General features: G+C 41.3%; 1 protein-coding gene across 6 annotated transcripts in view; it reads left to right on the forward strand.

Annotated features, from left to right (window-relative positions):
• LOC139131156 (protocadherin Fat 1-like) overlaps positions 1-20927 on the forward strand; it is a 73658-nt gene that overhangs the window by 47768 nt on the left and 4963 nt on the right. For 4 of the 6 annotated variants that reach the window (XM_070697126.1, XM_070697128.1, XM_070697125.1 and 1 more), the window contains exons 9-27: positions 2549-2572; positions 3031-4526; positions 4868-5045; positions 5281-5502; positions 5748-6377; positions 7258-7563; positions 8348-8562; positions 8878-9022; positions 10188-11251; positions 11595-11748; positions 12410-12643; positions 13124-13510; positions 13934-14148; positions 14733-14870; positions 15286-15432; positions 15916-16930; positions 17249-17553; positions 18043-19408; positions 19810-19953. In XM_070697126.1, the coding sequence (XP_070553227.1) occupies positions 2549-2572; positions 3031-4526; positions 4868-5045; positions 5281-5502; positions 5748-6377; positions 7258-7563; positions 8348-8562; positions 8878-9022; positions 10188-11251; positions 11595-11748; positions 12410-12643; positions 13124-13510; positions 13934-14148; positions 14733-14870; positions 15286-15432; positions 15916-16930; positions 17249-17553; positions 18043-19408; positions 19810-19953 (8385 nt within the window). The remainder of the gene's footprint in view (positions 1-2548; positions 2573-3030; positions 4527-4867; positions 5046-5280; positions 5503-5747; positions 6378-7257; positions 7564-8347; positions 8563-8877; positions 9023-10187; positions 11252-11594; positions 11749-12409; positions 12644-13123; positions 13511-13933; positions 14149-14732; positions 14871-15285; positions 15433-15915; positions 16931-17248; positions 17554-18042; positions 19409-19809; positions 19954-20927) is intronic. The other 2 variants (XM_070697127.1, XM_070697131.1) reach the window with 1 other exon arrangement.

The following is a 20927-nucleotide window of genomic DNA, read 5'->3' on the forward strand; positions in this document are numbered from 1 at the left end:
GACTGTCAGAAAGGTGGAGGTGGAAATGTTGGCCTGACGCATGCAGACCGTCTAAATGTTGTATCATTGGCACAATATTCCTCCACCTGATCTTGGGGCAGGTTTTATATCAGCTTTATCTCTGAGCAAATTGACTAACTGTGCACATCTTTCAAAGAAGAACAAAGGACTAACATCATGCAAACAGTCAATGTCAACAACCACTAATGCAAGAATCAGGGATTGAGGACTGCCCCTTTAAGCTCTCAAAACCACTATGTGGGTCAAACCCCAATGTTAAAGTGGCACTCACACTTGGTAACATTTTTAAAGCACAGTTTTTTAATGCCAACGGTCGATATTTGACGAGGCGACTGCTCGCGGTTCGCGAGATATCGATAAAAACATGTCTTCAAAAAAGTGAAAGTTTGAATTCCGGTGGCCCACCTAAATTCAGCTTCCGAACATCGAACGTTCGGCACTGGGGCCATTGTCAACTAAGCTATGGAGTACGAGTCTGGGGCCATTGTCAACTAAGCTATGGAGTACGAGTCTACGCTGACGCTGCTATACGCCACAGTACCACTGGCGTTGGTGATCGGTCATGGCCTGTGGGAGAAAGCTGAGTCTTACTGACTTGGCGTATGAACGTTAAACAATTTTTGCTGATTCCACCAGAATTGGCAAAGGTGACTAGCACAGTTACGTGCGGTTGATACATAGCGGCCGCCGCATGATATGCATAGACGCATGCCACGCGCGCATACCACGCGCGCGGCGTACTGTGTGGCAGACGACAAAATGTAGTCATCGGAGGCGGCTAATATTTGACATGTAAAAACTGATGTTTATGTGGTATTGGTTGAAAATATAATACAACTGATTTAGAATAATGAAAACGACAAAAACCAAGGAGAAGTTTTTTAAAAACTTACCTGAGGTAAAGGCATAATGCTGTATATAAAGTCTTTGCAGTGGGAAGTAAATTAATTGCGTCGTTCGAACTTATTGTAGACCCCCTAGAATATCGTCAATCAGCGCAACAACAAACTTTCGGGGGATTTCGAGTCAAAATTAGAACGATCCTAAAACTTCGGGATGTAAAAAATACGCTCGGGAAATGACATGTTTTTATCGATATCTCGCGATCCGCGCGCAGTCGCCAAGTCAAATATCGACCGTTGGCATTAAAAAAATGTGTTTTAAAAATGTTACAAAGTGGGAGTGCCTCTTTAAAACAACAACCATGGACCTTAACACCAGTAGCCAGGGTGTAAGGCCTTTATACTACAGTAACTTGAATGGGATAACAGCAGTCTATGATCTCCTCAATGATATCACCAAGTACTGACCCACGTAGTAGGACGTAACATCAATCCAAGTTTGGTATGAACACATGATTTCTCAGTACTTAATTTCAGTGCTACATTGCAAGAGAGGTTCTTTCACCAAGCTGTTGTGTCCTGTAATCCAGTTGAAAGCATTGATTTTTGTATGTGACAGTCCTCCAAAACTAGCGATAGTATTCTGCATTCATTCCAAAAATGGCAGTAGCTCTTGACTTCTTCATATTTTAGTACGATACTTTAGGCAACCCTGTACACAAACAATTCATTGAAATCACCACAAGGAATGTGTATCTGTGGCATATCGTAGCCAGCTACTCTGAGAAGGCAGCGTAGTAAGCAAACAATAGACCACCTGGCATTTTTGAATTATTTAATGTTTGATGTGAGATCTTGTTTGGGTTAATAATTTGATATTTCTGAATTGTTTGCAGAAAGCACCATTTCCGTACTCTAAAGCATGACAAGCATAGTGTGATAGTAAAACCTACTGTGGGTTACTCTATTTTCACTGGAATTTTTAGCCCAGAAGTAAATCTAAGAGTTTCAGCTGTTGTGTTTGTTTTCATGGTGGCTTGCCAAAATATGTCTGAGTAAAGAGTACAACGGGTCTTGACAGAAAGTTATGCAAAGAAATTCCAAGTGAAAATGAAGTACTGTACAGTGCTTTAGCATGACAGGCACCATGTCATCACACTGGATGTATCACAGTTATAACAGAGAGATCCTATGCCAACAAGCAGACAACACACACACTTCAACAAAGTTGAATGACATAATGTGTCGTGCAATATAAATCAGAACATTTGAAGTAACATCAAATGATGGCACCACTGCTCTGTGAATCGTAGAAATAGCTGCTTTGCAAACACGTTTGATCAAAGCACAGGCAAGATAAAACACAACGCTACAACAAAATGTCTGATATGCTTCATCACTGACTTGTTTTGTTCTGGTTTTTGTGCTTGACTGACTTCTGACTCAAGGGAAATGGAGGTTGTACTAACACAGCAACAACTGGGTATAAATGTCACCTGACTGCAGTGTTGACACTCATCTTGTGTAGTTTTTGTCCTACTAACATTGTATTTTAGATCTAGCATGCTGGTATAATATGACTTATTTCTTTCTTTTCCTCCCTGCCATTTGATTCCTTTCCTGATTACAATTCAAATCAATCATAACGGAATCATTTCACGATTCCTACCAATCCACTCACGCAGTGAAAGGAGCTATACGTCGCCGAGGTTTGATTCAATTTTTCAATTCCGATTGTGTCCGTCTCTCTCTGTCCCTATCTTGCATGTGCTTCTTGCTCAGTAAATGTGTGTTAACTGATAAAAAAAGAGAAGAACAATTCCACTCAATGTAAAATTTGCACAGTCACTTTTTTGTATTTTTTTTCCTATCAAAACTGTATTTTGCGTTTGAGAAGAGTTTTGTTTTTAATTGCATTGTTTTGCTGGCAAGATAAATGTCAGTTATGTCATTTATACAACAAAAGTTTTGTCAGTATGTTCACAAAAGCAAGTTATGAGTATTATTTCAACTTTTTTTTGGTCAGTTTGAATTAGTTTGTATGTTTTGTTTCTGTGTATTTGCTTTATTAAAGTGCACTGGCAGTGATGAAGTAAGTAACTAAAAAGTGTTTGTTGTTATTCTTTGGGTCGGCAATTAATTGTGTGAATATTTTCTTGTCTTTTAGGCAACCTTGATGATACTTTCAACATCGATCCCAAACTGGGCATCATATCAGTTGCCAAGGAGCTAGACCGAGAGAATCAACCGGAGTACAAACTGGTCGTCAAGGTGACCGACAACGGAAACCCTCCACTTAGCAATATCACCAAGGTCAGCATCACTGTAACCATCTCCAACAATGCACCACCCAAATTTGAGAGCTCAGAGTACAACACCAATATCTATGAGAACATGGATGCAGGAAGCTTTGTCATCCAGTTGAATGCTATCAGCTTGTCATCGGTGTACTATGAAATCCTCTCTGGAAATGAGTACGCACATTTTGAGATGAATGCACACTCAGGTGTGATTTCAACAGCAGTAAAGTTGGACTATGAGGATATGATGTTCTACAACCTAACTGTCCAGGCCACCAACATGGTAGGCTTGATGACCCAAGTGTCAGTTATCGTTCATGTCAGTGACAGAAACGACAACCCTCCGGTGTTTGTCCAGTCGCAGTATGTTGGCAACATCAGCGAGGGTGCCCCTCCTGGCAGCGTGGTGCTTGACGATAACAATCGTCCTCTAGTCATCAGTGCCACAGATGACGACACGGAAATGAATGCGTTCCTCATTTACGACATTGTGGAAAGCAGTGCCCAGCAGTACTTCACAATCGATGCCAACACCGGTGCTATCCGCACGATGCAGCCTTTGGACCATGAAGCAATGCCAGAATTCCACTTTTCTGTGCGAGTGACTGACATGGGTCAACCTAAACTACAAGCGGAAAAGGCAGCCAAGGTGGTTGTACGCATCATGGATATCAATGACTCCCCACCAGTGTTCACTGAGGAAGAGTTCTCTGCAACTCTCCTGCTTCCAACATACAAAGATGTTGCTGCTGCTCAAGTGACAGCAGAAGATCCCGACACTGGAGTCAATTCTCAGCTGCATTACTCCCTGGTGTCCGGTGATCCTGAGGGCAAATTCGAGATGGACTCTGCAACTGGTGTGATCAGGGTGATCAATGCTAGTGGATTAGAGAGCCAGTACAAGTTGCAAGTGAAAGTCTCCGATGGGCTTTTCCTCAGCACCACTAATGTGAAGATTGATGTTCACCAGACAACCGAATCTGGCCTTCTCTTCTCTGATGATGCCTACTACGCTGTCGTAATGGAAAATCACACGCAGGTCAAAACCATCGCGGTGGTCAATGCTCTCGGCAACAACCTCAATGAACCACTCATGTACCGCATACTCAACCCCAACGATCTGTTCGACATCGGGTCCACCTCTGGAGTCCTGAAGACCACTGGTATCCCCTTTGACAGAGAGAAGCAGGAGAAGTACGAGATAGTTGTGGAAGTTCGTGACCTTCGTGAGGTGCCACGTGTTGCACATGTGGTTGTACGCGTTGAAGTGCTCGACATCAATGACAATGCTCCTATGTTCGTAAATCTACCCTACTTTGCTGTGGTTCAAGTTGACGCCAAGGTCAATGACATTGTCAGACAGGTGAGTTTCATCAGATGTCATTCAGAAAACAAAGATTAGTGTTCTGGATCACTCTAAAAATTGAGGGTTTCAACAAGGGAAGGTATTCTCTGTGACATTTTCACAATGTTTACATTACATGTCACTACACATAGAAGATCAAAAACAGAAATATGCTGAGGACAGAGAAAGATCATATGCTGAGCACAAAATAATAAAGAACATTATAAAACAGTGGAAAAGGCAGTGAGTTGTGTGTTACAACTATGTGGATGTCAAAATTTGTCTATTTTGCTAATTCACAGTAGAAGAAGAAAACTTTTCTGTATGTCAAAATTTGTTTTACATTTTTTCATGTACAGGTGACTGCCATTGACAGGGATATCGACAAGAATGGCGAAGTCAGATATACCTTGGTTGATGGTGGTGAGGGACATTTTGACATTGACAGCCAGACAGGAGAAATCAAAGTTATCAGGGCACTGGATTCCAACGTTCAAAACCAGGAGTTCACTTTGAAAATCATGGCATCAGACAAAGGTAACCATGCTACGTTTTGAATTTGATTCTTTTACGGAGTTTTCAATCGAAGTGCTAGAATTTATATTCAGGAAAATTAAAGGGGATAACATGTCAGTTGTATTAAAACTTGTTTTCGAGACATTTTGTCAGGAAGAAAAGATATGGCAACACAAAAACCATGAAGCCAAACCTCTGCATACTAGATACTACCAGTTACTTACGCTGTGTCTATGTTGACTACCCCACCCACCAGGAAACCCTAAACTTGCGGCACAGGTTCTTGTGCCAATCTCAGTCATGAACAAAGCCATGCCAGTCTTCCAGAGAGCCTTCTACACAGCCAGTATTAAGGAGAATATTCAGCTGCACACGCAGGTCATCCACATTCAAGCCAACAGTTCCAATGGCAGAAAGCTAATTTACAGTATTACGGATGGAGACACCTTCAACCAGTTTTCCATTGACCACAATACCGGTAAGTCATGCAGAAAAATATCTGGTGTAGCCTCAAGACATAAGACAGCCACCTGTTTAAACTGCAATACTTGATGTACATTAAACTCTTTCATCAAAGCTTTCCACAATAACGTAAGGTGTTGTGATGTGTTCTAGTCTGTATGTAATCCAATAGAGTTTTCACAAATAATCCTACCTTTTATTAGATCTTAAAAAACTGGACTGAAAATTGATTATACTTGTTTTGTTGTTGGTATTCCACAGGAGTGGTATCGGTGGTTGGCCCTATGGACTATGAAGCCCAGCAGCAGTTCAGGCTAACAGTACGTGCCTCAGATACATTGACTGGTGCTTATGCTGAGGTTGTACTGGCCATCGATGTTGAAGATGTTAATGACATAGCCCCTATCTTCACTGAGCAGTCCTACCAGGTGACGGTATCGGAGGCCGTTCCGATAGGCACCCGTATCACCTTGGTCAGCAGCAGCGACTATGACTCCGGCAGAAACCGTGAAGTCTCCTATCACTTTGTCGAAGAGTCCGCCATCACCGACTACTTCCATATCGACTCCTCCAGCGGGCTCATTCTCACCTCCCGGCAGCTGGACCACGAGAAGTACACCCAACACGACTTCAAAGTTGTCGCTATCGACGGAGGCATGCCTGCGCTCACCAGCGAGACCCGCGTCAGCGTCATTGTAACCGACCTTAACGACAACCCGCCAGCCTTCGAAAAGGAAGTCTACAGATGCAGCATCAGTGAGCTGGCAGAGAGGGGCAGTTTTGTCACCATGGTAACAGCCACTGATCCTGACAGCAGTGATGGCAATAGACTGGTGTATTCCGTAGTATCTGGAAATGAGGATATGAACTTTGTCATTGACAGTAACACAGGTATACAGAATTGTTTTTGTAATTCACAAGATAAATGTGGAGGTATTTCTTTTAGAATAGTTTTCAACTTATGAATTCACTTCCAAATAAGATTCTAAAGCAAGGATATCTTTGTTTATTTTTCAACCTGTCCATTAAAAGATCTTTATCACCGCTAAAATCTTCTGTGAGAATAAATATTGATAGACCATGGTATTTCCGGCTTTCACATACCATGAAGTCAGAATGGCAAACACAAAGCAACAAACACACTGAGTGTATAATGTCAAGAGAGAGACACTGAAACCAATGACGAGGGTTTATCTTTTGTTTATGTAATGCTAAATGATGATGTTCTGCGCCTATTATGAAGAGTCATTGAATGAGCAGGTCTATATCACTGAGAATCATAAATAATATTTTATGAAGGCATATTGGCAGCATATCTATATTTGGCTTTGCCAAGACTAATTTATTGCCATCATTCCAGCCATTTCTCTGGGGAACCATTAGATTTATAGCATGTGTATTTTTTTCTCAAATTGACTTTGGAGTAGTTACCAATTCTCCAGCTGTATTTGTAGAAAGATGAAATTCACGTTTCCAGTTTTACCCAGTGATTACTTTTGATCTCCTGTTACCTAGAAAGTGAGTTTCTATATACTTTGTCTGTAGTAGTCATGGTAAAATTCAACTGACACAGAATTTGCATAACCACAGTATCCATGGAGATTTTCAATGATGATCTTGGGTTGTTTAAAATATCAAGAAAATATCAAGAAATAAAATGTCATTTGAGTGTCTTTCTGGGACTTTGAAGGACATTTGATGGAAAGGGAAATTCAAAACCAAGTTAATATCATGTAATGGTATGAGTAATATATTTATTCACTGCTTGCAGGTATAATCACCTTGACAAATACCCGTACACCGAATGTCAAAGGAAAATATATACTTGACGTCTCAGTCTCTGATGGTGTGTTCACTAGCTCAGCCAGTGTAGTTATTGAGGTCACGACAGTAAACCGCTATGCACCGGTCTTCAGCTCGGTGTCCTACAGTGCTGCAAGGCCAGAGGACATGCTGCCTGACACTCACATTGTAACCGTGACAGCAAGAGACGACGATGAGGGCTCCAATGGGGAAGTCAAGTACAGCATCATCGGTGAGGAAGCCCTGGAGAAATTTACCATTGATCCAGAAACTGGTAAGTCATCAAACTTGACAGCCTTGCCAAGTGTAACTCTTTGCAAATAACGAATGTATCACCGTCATGTCATTCATTGGTGTCCTAGCATAATGTGCGCATCTGATCAGAGACTTTAAATTTGAAAGAATATTTGTACCAGATAGGTGTATATTATATAGTTCTCTTCTTACTGCAGAAGATATATTGGGTTTCCTCTGTCTCAAAATGGCACAGCACAGTACCTTTTGGTTGAATTCTGTGCATGTGGTGTGTGCACACACATTTCTGATAGCAGGGTATAGGAAGAAGTGAGCATCAGTAAGATTGCAAGTGTCGAGAGTTGTTTTATCACGATTTTCAAATCACAGATCATCATAAATTTGATTACTGTAAACACAACCTATGACTTAGTAAGTTTTCAGGCACCGTTTTCCTCTTGTGAGGAGTTCTTGTTTACACACTCTATGTACATCGGCTTCAAGGTTGCCAGTTTGTTGGTATGTTTGAAATGCATAATCTGTGCTGGTGATTACTGCTAGGTGCATTCATCAGTGCTGTATGATATACTGACTTGTCTACCAAGCAGAAAAATACCGGAGAATTCTATACTACTACGGCTTCAGTTTGAATTCTGTTATTGTAACACACTCAGTTTGAATTCTGTTATTGTAACACACTCCAAAGAATTAAAAGTCAAGGAAAAATGTATTGTACAATGTCTCTATGTTTTCATAGCTACAAAGAAGGTAAAGTTTCTGGCAAATTTCACGATGGGTTTCAATGTGGTGTGTTGTTATTTCAGGCGACATTTTCAGCCAGAAAGTAATGGACCATGAAGACGCATCTGAAAAAACAATGGTCATACCAATCATGGCGACAGACGGTGGTGGCAAAGTGGCATATTCTGAAGTCATAGTTGCACTGACAGACGTCAATGATAATGCACCCGTCTTTGAACTAGGAGAGTATAAGGTCAACCTCCATGCAAACATACCAGCAGGAAGTACTGTACTAACAGTAAGTACATCTGTAGACAAAGAAAAAAAAAAGGAAAAAACACACAGATAGATAGATAGATAGGTAGATAGATAGAGAGAAAGATAGATAGATAGAGAGAGATAGATATACACACTCTGACAGAAAGAGATCATTGTCCTCATGTTATGTATATTTGTTTGTTTTTGGACAACGTGTAGGGCACATCAGAATCTGTCATTCAGGACAAACATTGTTTCAGTACAAAATCTTTCTGAAAGTGATTAAAAAAAAACATGCTGCATGTTGACATGTGTTCCTTATTTATTTGTATCTAACTAATACCTTTCTTTTCAGGTCGTAGCTGTAGACAGTGATATTGGATCCAACGCTGCCATCAGATACTCTATTTACGATGTAGATTCATTTGAGATGTTGGATGTGTTTGCTGTTGATCCAGACTCTGGGGTTATTTCCACTCTTAAACCTCTGACTGGCAAAGGTATGCATCCTATATCATTTTTCTGATGCCTTTGTAAAGAAGATGAAGCTTTGATGTATTCAGGGTAACTCTTGCCTGCCTGTGGATTTAATTTTGATTTTGAAAACAGTGACTTGGTTTGCATACAAGAGCATTTTCCAAGTCACTGTTAAATTCACAATTAACTAAAAACAGTGTACTTGGCCAATTACCCTGAAATCAATTTGTATTTTAGTATGTCTTTCTAATTGAGAGCAACAGGTGGGTTATTTTGAAAACTAATGGAACATTTCTGCTTTCCCACACTGCCTTATTCAATGTACTAAGTGCAACTTGGGCAAAATAACTTTGGAATCACAGGAAAATTTTGAAGCTTACAGTCTATAACAAACCCTGTATTGTTAATATTATATAGGGCTCAGCCCTTGGTGTCGCGCCAGGGGTTAAGATTGGCAATGTTATTTGTATTGATTCATGACAAACTGTAATTGTTACTTCATAAACGTTTATATGACAACTATGCCCAGTTTCCCTCTGATGAAAGCAGTTCACGTACTTACACGACGTCAAACCCTGCAGCAGGGCAGGTATAAAAATTTAAAAATTTTGGACAAAAATTGGCAATTTTTACAATGATAACAGCCTATGGCGTTAAACAAGGGACGTATTATGCAATAATTAATTTATCATTGCAATGGTAACCGCACTGCCCGCCTTCCACTTGCAAGCTGAAAACTATAGCGTTTCGTCTAAAAACTTGCAATTTTTGAATCTAATTATTGACACAGGGGGCGCTCTTCTATAATTCAATCCCAGCATTCTTTGCGTATGCCCCCGTTCATATGCACGACAGTTTTCTCCGTTTATCTATATCAACGATACTTTGTATCAGCGACAAGGTGTATAATAACATTTACTGGCTAATAAAAGAGGTATATTTTATAAAAGGCATGTTATATCATAGTAATTTGTTTCGTATTTGTTTATTTACGAGTACTCAAAAAAAAAACATGGCGGCGCCCAGAAGGGTACACTTCCGGTTACTCGCATAGTATATTATGAATAAGCGCATGCGTAGTCAGTAAGCCGCTGGCGCGACTATTAATGATTTTGCAGAGTATTCCTATCCTTCACAATAGCTACATTTACTAAAATCTGTTTGCGCATTTTCTGTGTCCGTTCTCAGAGAGTACAGTTTACCAGTTCTTTATACAAGCCGAGGATGACGGTGAGAGGCCACTAAGTAGCAATGTGCCAGTTGAAGTGTACATCCTTGAACCAGATGAGTACCCACCCGTCTTTGAGGAAACCAACCACGTGTACCATGTGTTTGAAGACATGAGAGTCGGCAGCGAGATAGCCACCATCACAGCCAGGAGCAACCACTCCCTGGTGTACTCCATCGTGCCAGGCAATGGACCGAACACCAACAACCCTGTCAAGTTCAGCATTGACCAGGAAGGCTTGGTGGTCGTCAGCGGTGATTTGGACTATGAAACAGTGCGCTGGCACAAGCTGACTGTGTGCGCTGAGACTGAAACCACACCGCCTCTCTCTGCTTTCGTGGAAGTCACAATCCAGTTGAAAGATGCTAATGACAATGCCCCGAAATTTGAAGCTGATCCGTATGTGGTCAGTCTGCCGGAAAATGCCGAGTTGGATGCCAAGATAATACAGGTCTATGCAGATGACATTGATTCCACCTCTAACAGCAGAATTACATATTCACTGAGTGAAGACATTGAGGATGTCTCAGGCATATTCACCATTGATCCAGAGAGCGGTTGGATATCACTACTTGGAGAACTAGATAGGGAGACCAAATCTAAGTATGTTTTTGGTGTGACTGCCACAGATAGCAACGAGAGAAACCCGCTGTCAGATACGACATTGGTGGAACTCGAGGTGACAGACTTCAACGACTCACCGCCGCAGTTTGAACAATCGACATACACTGCACAGATCAGCGAAGAAGCAGAAGTTGGCACAGAAGTCATAACTGTTGTTGCCACAGATGCTGACGTCGGCTCGAATGCAGTCCTCATGTACTACATCACAGGTGGTGACTTGCTGGGACACTTTGCCATAGACGGAGACACTGGACAAGTCACCATTCAGAGAGCATTGGACAGAGAAGTCAAAGAGATGTACATGCTGAATGTCACCGCCACCGATGGCGCTTTCACCGATGTGACTCTTCTTGTCATTGATATCCTGGATGCAAATGACAATAGTCCAATCTGCCAACAGGTGAGAGCAGAAACATCTGAATCATACTTTCTTTCCATTTTTATTCTGATTCATGTTTATTCATGAATTTTGTCAGTCTTCGTGCCATAGGACAATAAGAGCAGGCCATATCATACACATTAACTGATAGCTTTAGATCCATCAATGAGTAAATTCTTTTTATTGTCTGAGCAATTTCCTGTCCGATTAATCCACAGCGTGCTAAGTGGTTCTAGGAATTGCCAAGTTTATCTTTTACTCCTGAGGAGTCTTCTGCAGTCAAGCCAATAGGCAGGAAGTTGATATTTGAAAAAAATAATAAAAGGAAAAAACAGGATTTTTTACCCAATGTTTTTGCTTGCAGGCGTTGTATTCTGAGCTGATATCAGAAAGTGTTCCAGTTGGCACCTACGTGGTCACTGTCAAAGCTGTGGACTATGACAAAGGCAGCAATGCTGAGATCACTTATGCAATCCAAGGCAGCCAGGCTGATGCTTTCCTCATGAATTCAAAGACTGGTGAGTCTTTTTCTCCCTTTTGATCCTTGTAGCTCATGCGAAAATCCTCCCTGTCAAACAGCCTACACCTGTCTGAAATCCTCTCACAAAGAGGGAGGAAATGGAACGTTCCCATGTGAGTTTCATCCGGTTGTGAACTGAATAGTGAAGCGCAAAATCAAAAGTTCAAATAGTGAATAAAACAACTGATGATACAGATGAGACCTGGAAATCTGTTCAGCATATAGTAGTTTTCAGCTGTGTAGAAATTTAACATTTAGTATGTAATGGAAATATACGAAAGTTTCTCACAAGTTATTTTGTAGTTTCAAGGATATTTTCTTGGCAGACGTCATTCAAGACCATTTATTGTGTGTATTGATCAAATAAGTACTGTGAACATAAAAGCATTTTACCATTTGAAGAAATTCTTGTCAATATTGCTTAACATGATGAAATTACTGGAAAATTCAGTTGGTTGGCCATAATTGAACTTGGATGAATAGTATTATATTTTGATATTTCCTTTTCCACATCTTTCATCACTAGTTTCTTTTAAGTTCAATATCTTAGCCTGCAATTTAATAACTTTCATTTGACTCTGTATTTAAAATAAGTGTATCCATTTAAGAAAGTTAAGTTACACAGGTAGCACTCAAGTCCTATATTATCATGTCTGCAGGTGTAATGACCACAGCAGCCAAACTGGACAGAGAGTTACACCCAGTGTACACTCTACATGTGACGGCAACAGATGGAGGTGGCAGATCCTGTACAACGGAGATCTCCATCAGCCTGAGTGACGTCAACGACAACCCACCGCAGTTTACCCATTCTGTCTACCAAGAATGGTTTTCAGAGAAGACTGCTGTCAAGTCACTGCTGACCAGGGTGCTAGCAACAGATCCTGATACAGGTAATGCCATACTATTCATTGCATGACACCGCAGTCAGAGCTTTATTGTGCGATTTCCCGTGTTGAAATCAGTCCTTTGAAGTACATGCAGAGTCAACATATTTTTATTCAGTGTATGATGTTACAACTACAGCAGTGAACTACGTTGTGACTTTTCTCAAGGTTATCCCAATCTGGCACTTGCTTCCATATGCAGCAAACCCAACCGAATTTGAAAATCCTTCAAAGATTTTTGCCTCTCAAATACACAAATGGTTCTTCACACAAAGAGGGTGACACTTAATAAGTAGAATAAACATTAGCTAGATCTGTCAAGATTCAGTTTTGAGCTGATTTGCAAAAATGGTATTGATATGCAAAAACAATATCGGCTCAAAATTGAATCTTGACATACATTCTCACAGTAAGTGTAGCAGTGTTCATCAAAATGCAGTGAAGATTTACATCAGGTAAACGTTTCAATATTTTATCAAATTGCAGGAATGAATCGACAGGTGAAGTATTCATTCGTTGATTCAGCTGATGGTACATTCGCCATTGACAAAGACTCTGGCATCATCAGCCTCATACGCGAACTAGACAGAGAAGCACGAGACTCCTACAACCTTACCATCAGAGCTACAGACAGCGGCACACCCAAGCTTACATCTGTTGCTCATATGGAGATCACTGTACAGGACGAGGACGATAACCCACCGGAGTTTGAATACCGCGACTATCGGGCATCTGTTAGTGAGGCTGTGTCAGTGGGACACAGCATCATTGCAGTGCTGGCAACCAGCAGAGATATCGGTGTCAATGCTGAGATCACGTACAGGCTCACAGGCGGCAACGAGCATGGAAAATTCCGCATTGATCCAAAGAGTGGTAGGTACTTTCAAAATATAAGCAGAGAAGAATACCAGCCATTAGAGCCTCAGAAATTTACATTTCAGGGACGGATTATTGTGATGTGTATCAATTAATCCTCTGCCATGTACGTACAGAGAAGGAAAATGTACGTTGTATTTTCATTAATTTCAAAATGTGAACAACGTTATCTGCTTCCTCCACTGCTGCTGACGGGAGGAATTCTTCTTCAAAAGTTGCATTTAATAGCTGTCAACTTTCATAACCCAGTGATGAAATGGCACCACAGATGACAACTAGCCACTCAAGTGTTGTGTGTTAAATGATTTGTTTGTCAGAAGTGGCACCTGTGTGCCCCGATTGCTTGGCACTTATGTGGCTGACCCTTATTGCAATACCACCAACCAAAGCTGACTGTGCTCCCACCTTTTTCGTCAACAGGTGTGATTACAGTTGTTGAACCCTTGGACTTTGAGATGGCGTCCGATTACTACCTAACAGTACAGGCAGTTGATGGTGGAGATCAGCCCCAGCACGACCTGACGACGGTCAGCATCAACGTCACTGATGCTAACGACAACTCGCCGATATTCAACCAACAGATTTACAGCACCGAGATACCAGAAGCTGCACAGGTTGGAGACAGTGTGCTACAGGTCAGTGTAACTTGATGCAAAACTTCAGTAAGAGTAAACTTAAGAAAACTGGGCCCGTGCCACGCTACAGTACGATGCAGCACTATCCTAAGGGGTACATTTCGTTTTATTCATCATGAAAGATACCCTCCGACAAACATTGAGTAATGCTATAAGAAAGATAGGCCCAGTATACTTAGGATGTACAAAAATTTGTTCTCCTGGTATTGTGATTCTTATGAATGTACATCATAATAATGTGTTATTTTGCCGTGAACATTCTGTGAAGTGGTCATATATTTCTACCATCATCACAGTTGAGCTATCCCTAACACCTCCACTGCCATGGTTTCACCTACAGTGACTCCATTGTTTTCTTTGTAATGTTGGAACAGTACACAGGGAAATGGGAGATGAATGGACTGATGGATTTAATGGATTTATTAGAGGTGTTATTTCACAATGTCAACATTTGTGGCTCATGTGAATAAAGAAACTGTAAAACTCTGCCAAAAGATTGAAAGGTGTAGACTGTGGTATCGGTCTCAATTTTCTTCCACAAAAATGCTCAAAAGTGCCTAATTATTCACTCTGTATTGTAATAGGTGATGGCCTCTGATGTGGACAGTGGTCCAAATGGCGATGTGGTGTACACCATAGTACACGGCGACAGGCTGGGTCAGTTCCACATAGATGAAAAAACAGGCCTGATCAGCATCACATCAGAGCTTGACAGGGAGAAGGTAAGAGGATCACCTCATTTAGTGTTGAGTCTAAACATTGAATTGTCTGATAAAGGGTGTTTTCCATAACATAATTTGTTTAAAGACTTCATTTTCATTTCAAGAAAGAGCAATGATAAAGGCTAAATCCTGCCAAACGGAAGCAGGGGTATCTCACAGGGCCTTTAAGATGGACATATACACTGCAGATGAATCATTCATATTCATTTCTAATTGATTTATTAATTTCAAGCTAATACAGATTATCCTAACACGCAGCTTGCTACTACGTCCACGTCAACTAGTCTTCATGTTTAACATAAACAAAATCTGGTTGTAATACCAGGATTTGTGTTGGTCAGATATTCATTCAACATCAACACATTCTGTCTGTCAACATGCATATTAAACATCTCTCTCTGTGTTGTAACCACAGATTTCAGCCTACTCACTTGTGGTGCGTGCCAGTGATCAAGGCATTGATAGCCAGGAATTCAGTGACGTCTCAGTGCAGATAAGAGTGTCAGATATCAATGACAACCCACCCAAGTTCTCCTCAGCAAACTACACTGTCATTACTCAGGTAGGTGATTTTCCACAGTGACAGTCGGTGTGCTTTATCATCCCCACAGTATCTTTCAGAGTTGCACAGGCACTGAATCATGCAAGTGCCTGTGAATTTATCATAGATAATGAAGTTTTCTAGTGTCATTGTTAAAATATTCTGTAGCAGTTGCACATTATTTTTCAGAGCCAACCAAAGCTAAGTGGCTAACAGTCTTTAGAACATTAAAACATACATCGTTTACTGCTAGAAATGCTGTGTCTACAAGCAACTATATGAGTGGTTCACACTTGCCATCAACAATAACTGCTGAAATGCATGCCAGCAGTCTTCAAAATGCATCTCAATACAAGTGAGAATTTGTGAAGCTGATCTGATTTATGAAAATACTTCTGAAATATGTTTCTCTTTTATTTTTGCTCCCCCCACACACTACCATATATCTCTATCGTAATGTACATATTACACCTTGACAAAGAGAATGAATATCTTTATTCACAGGAGGACACAGAAATCAACACAGACCTACTGGAATTCTTGGTGACCGATTCTGACGCTCAACCCAACGGGGCACCGTTCACAATGGAGATTGTAGACGGCAACGAGGGCAATGAATTCCGCATCACCAGGGACATGAAGCTGCGGCCCATGATCCGCTTCAACCAGGGACAGAAGGACTTGTACCACCTGAGAATTCGCGCGACAGACAGCGGCACCCCTGCCCTGTGGGCTGAGACCTTTGTAGATGTGAAGGTCATTGTGTCTAAGCATCCACCCATTGTGTCCAGCCCCATGGAAGTAACCATCAACTCATTTGAGGATGATTTCCCAGGTGGCGTCATTGGTACCATACACGCTGAAGACAACGATGAGTATGACACCCTAACGTATGATCTGGCATCCAATGATAAGCATCTGTTCATGGTCGACAATGATAATGGAAAAATCATTGCCCTGCCAGATCTTGATGTCGGCTTTTACGTCATCAACATTAGCGTGTCAGACAGCAAGTACACTTCCTATGGGGAAGTACGCGTCAATGTTGAGATGGTGACCCGCGAAACGTTGGACAACAGTCTCACCATACGTTTCAATGACATCAGACCAGAAGTGTTCCTGGAAGGCTACTACCGCATATTCACCCGCACCCTGAAGAACATGCTACAGTTTGTTGAGTTAGATGATATCAAGATGGTCAGCTTACAAGAAACCGACTTCGACAGCGGTGACTTGGATGTCCTGTTTGCCGTTGAAAAGTCCCCTGACTCATACTTGAAACCCAAGCCACTGGTGCGCAAGATCAACGAGAGCAAGGGAGCTCTAGAAGAAAGAATGGGAGTTACAGTGTCCGCAGTTTTCTCCTCCATATGCACCGACAGCATGTGTGATAAAACCACCAGGTGCAAAGACAACCTGGCGCTGGACCAATCCAGTATCTCTGCAGTCAGCTCAACAAGAACTAGTTTTGTGTCAGCCAAGCATGTTAGAAGCCACAGCTGTGTCTGCAAAGAGAAGAGTAAGTATAAATGACATAAAGCATTGCTGTCTTTCCTGTGTTTTTCAAACCTATGATAAATTTGAATCTCCCTCTGATGCATGTTTTCATTGTACACTGAAAGCCATATCTGAGACATTTCAGAGAATCCATGGCAGAGATTGAATCAGTCATGGCTTCTCACATTGTGGATGCTTTCTTACTTTAAACCTGTTGTTTGATTATTTCTGTCCGCAGAGACTGTCATTACATGTCCAGGATTTGGGGACTGTTCCTTTTGACGCTTTGCTTTATCGATTGCATCTCTGACAAAATTTTCAATGGCGTTTTCTCTTCTAGGTGAAGGCTGTGAGGAACTGCCTACTGAAGAACCCTACAATCCATGCGAACAGAATCCATGTCCAGATCATATGAGATGTGTTGCCGAGGGCCTAACCCATCGTTGCATGTGTGCCGACAACTCAGTTGATGAGTGTGTTGATCCCAAATACCAACCGGTCAGCTTTTCTGGTTCAAGTTACCTTCACTACAACAACTTGGTCCTTGACACCACATCCACACGCTTATCAGCTAAAGTGCGCACCATGAAACCAAACGGGATCATCATGTATGGAGAAGGCAATTATGACTACAGCATTCTCGAGGTGTGTATTACCATCATAAAATGACACACCTATCTCCTCGATTTCATGGATCTGTTCAATAAGCTGTGACATTTCTTTTTATAAAATGGGAGAGGGATGAGCAAGTCATTGTAAGATCCACTAGCCCATAGGCCATTAGCCACCAAAGATCATGAGCCCAGCCTCAGTTTCCAAGTAATTCTGTAGTCTATTTGGCTATTGGAAACATGACATTACAAGCCCATGAGCTCTGGCTTGTAGATTTGCTCACTCTTGTCAATAGTTTGGTGATGTCACTGCTCTAGTTGTTGAATGACGTATGTTTTAGATTGATTTGAAATCAGGGAAATGAAGGATGTTAGCTCCCATTGATGATAGTTGACTGTAGCAGTCATATTGATTTAAACCTCTCCTTGTGTCTGTAAAACTCGATTCCAAATTTCAAAAACAAACCACCGGAGAAAAGATTGCTGTTGATCTATAACCAGTCACTTGTCACTTACCTTGTAGATTGAAAATGGATTCATACAGTACCGCTTTCAGTGTGGCAGTGGAGAAGGTAAAGTGAAGATCAGCGTCCAGCAGGTACATGATGGCCAGTGGCATGACGTGATGGTGCATCGTAGAGGGAATAACGCCAAAATTACCCTGGATAACCAACACACAGTAAGCGATGATGCGCCAGGTGACAAGAGAGAGCTCAATTTAGATGACATCTTCTTTGGTGCCGAGGTGTCCACCAACAGACGCAGGAAACGGGACACTGTGGTGTCTATTTCAAACGGACTGAATGGCTGCATGAGTGACTTGACGCTGAACGGTGACAGGTTGCCCACGTCTGGAGATGGAGTCACCTCCAAAGATGTCGCAGAGTGTGATTACAGTGAACATAGTGCTTGTCAAAGCAGTCCCTGCGCCAATGGAGGAATCTGTTATGATAGACACAGCGGCTTCAAGTGTGAATGCACTATAGGCTGGTATGGCAGTACGTGCAAGTCTACGACACCATGTGGAGCCGATCCATGCAGAAATGGAGGAACGTGCTCTAACAAAGGTACCGACTTTCAATGCCTGTGCAGAGATGGCTACATGGGAAAGACTTGCACCAACTACTGTGCCAGCAGTCCTTGTAAAAACGGGGCCACTTGTATGGAAAGTGATGAGGGACCTGTCTGCAAGTGCACTTCAGGCTTCAATGGACCAAGGTGTTCTGAAGATATCAATGAATGTCTCAATAATCCATGTGAGACTGGTCCCTGCACGAACACTCTGGGTGGCTATTCCTGTGACTGTGATGATAAGAACAATCCTAACCCAGAATGTAATAATATCAACACAGCCATCACGTCACCACATGACACTTCCAAGAAGTTCACCATCTCCTGGATCCACATTGTTATTGGTGCTGGCGCTATTGTATTAATCATCATCATAGTCATCATCGTTGTTGCCTGCAGAAGGAGACGACGACGAAAGAGACGATACAGTGGCAAGGGCAAGAGGCACGACAATATCAATGATTCTCTCTCCGGAGATGCCATGATGCTAAAGAGGGTGGACAATCGTGACCAATACAAACGCGACAGTAAACTCTCCAATCTGGAAGTACCGGTCAACTACGCACCCGTACCGCCAGATATTCCGCAGAGACCGGCATCATACACCCCCAGCAACCACACCTCCCTGAACAATTTAGACAGTGATAGGAACTACGACGATGACCAAAATGCCTATCAGGGCCAGCCAATAAGCCAGCCACCATCACTGGCTCCGTTGCCACCATCTAACTCGGCCTCAGATAGCGACTCAATAGCTAAGCCAGTGTGGGACTTTGAACCAGTTCCACCAAACGTCACAGATAACTATGATAACAATGGTGAGTCAGAGTTCTGCGTTGTTCAATTCAGGATGATTTCTTATAAAATGTCAATATTCCTGTCACATATTAAAGTATGTGTCAGGAGAACTTGAAAATTTCAATTGAGACTTTTGTTTTTTGTATATCAACAACAATCGACATCACCTGCTTACGTTTGAGATATACTAGTATTTCTCATTGTCGATTACATCACACACTGTTTGTTCACACCATGCTTAGTAAGTGTATTATGCAAAAATATTCTGATTTGAAAGATACATCTAACTTATATCAATACAAATATATTTGTTTTACAGTGTCTAAGAAAACTGAACCAAGTGTATCTTGCAAAAAATATAATATGATAGTTTTTGTTTTAGATGAACATCTAAACTGATATTTATACTTTTGTTTGTCAGTGTGTAAAAATCTGAACCAACCAAATAAGAAGATGGTCAAGCAGAATCTTACCAATGAAGAACCTTATAGACAAGACGGAAGCCGCACTAACTTCAGTTCGTTGAGTTCTCTACAGTCAGAAAATGACGAAGATATGCTGCCAGGTAGATTGAACAGTTATTGTTTACTTGATTTCTTGTTTTTTTAATGCAAATAATGTCAAGTGTTTAAATTAGTGATCTAGCGCTGTTGGGCTACTGCAGTGTTGAAAACGGTTTATTTGTCATGTATGTGCACTAGCTTAGCTCAGCTGCGTAAGTCCAGCGTAACTTTTCTTGCATGAAAGCAGCTATGTCATGAAGTTGTTACCGTTCAGCAGGTGTTGTTTAAACTACGCACAATCTGCTTACGTTATCACCTCAAATTCAACAGGGGACATTCCATTAATTGACACTCGGCCCCCATATTTTCAGTTCACATTATCTTCTGCAAGGAAACTCGTAAATGCCATTACACACAAAGATGCCATTTCAGCTCCTGTTAATAACAGCATGACATGTTTAAATGAGCTCACATCAACTCGCTATTATTCCAAGTAACCATCCCTTTTCCACAAATACTTTGGCTAATTTACTAAGAAAATTAGTTCTTACCTAGTGATATAAGTTTTTCACAGAATAGTATTTAAAGTCTCTTAGAGATGTTTACTTCGAGAACAACAGTCATACCATCCCGTAGCACGCCACAGTTGAAGCACTCATTAATTAACATACCATGGTTTTAATTATCACCAAGATTCTTACATCTTGTTCGGCAAGTGTTGATTAATATGATGTCACCATTCTGATTGACCAATATCTTTGAATTCTTTCTGGCAGCGCTGTGCCAACCATGTCATAGTTGATAACACTAATGTCTGTTCTGGTGATCATAATGCATGGCATTTTCTTCAGTATCAGTGCAGATGTTACTCAGCCCTTCATCACATCCACAATCACATGTCCAGTTAATTCAATCTTCCTATCTCGTGGAAGATTACTGACATGCACACAAAGTGTTTTGCCTGTTTTCTTTTTTCTTTTCAATGGGTTCCTAATGAGCCTGCTTTTTCTTTTGCTGTGATGGCATGATTCTCTTG

The sequence above is a fragment of the Ptychodera flava genome, chromosome 4, assembly GCF_041260155.1.
Source record: "Ptychodera flava strain L36383 chromosome 4, AS_Pfla_20210202, whole genome shotgun sequence".
NCBI classification, from domain to species: Eukaryota; Metazoa; Hemichordata; class Enteropneusta; family Ptychoderidae; genus Ptychodera; species Ptychodera flava.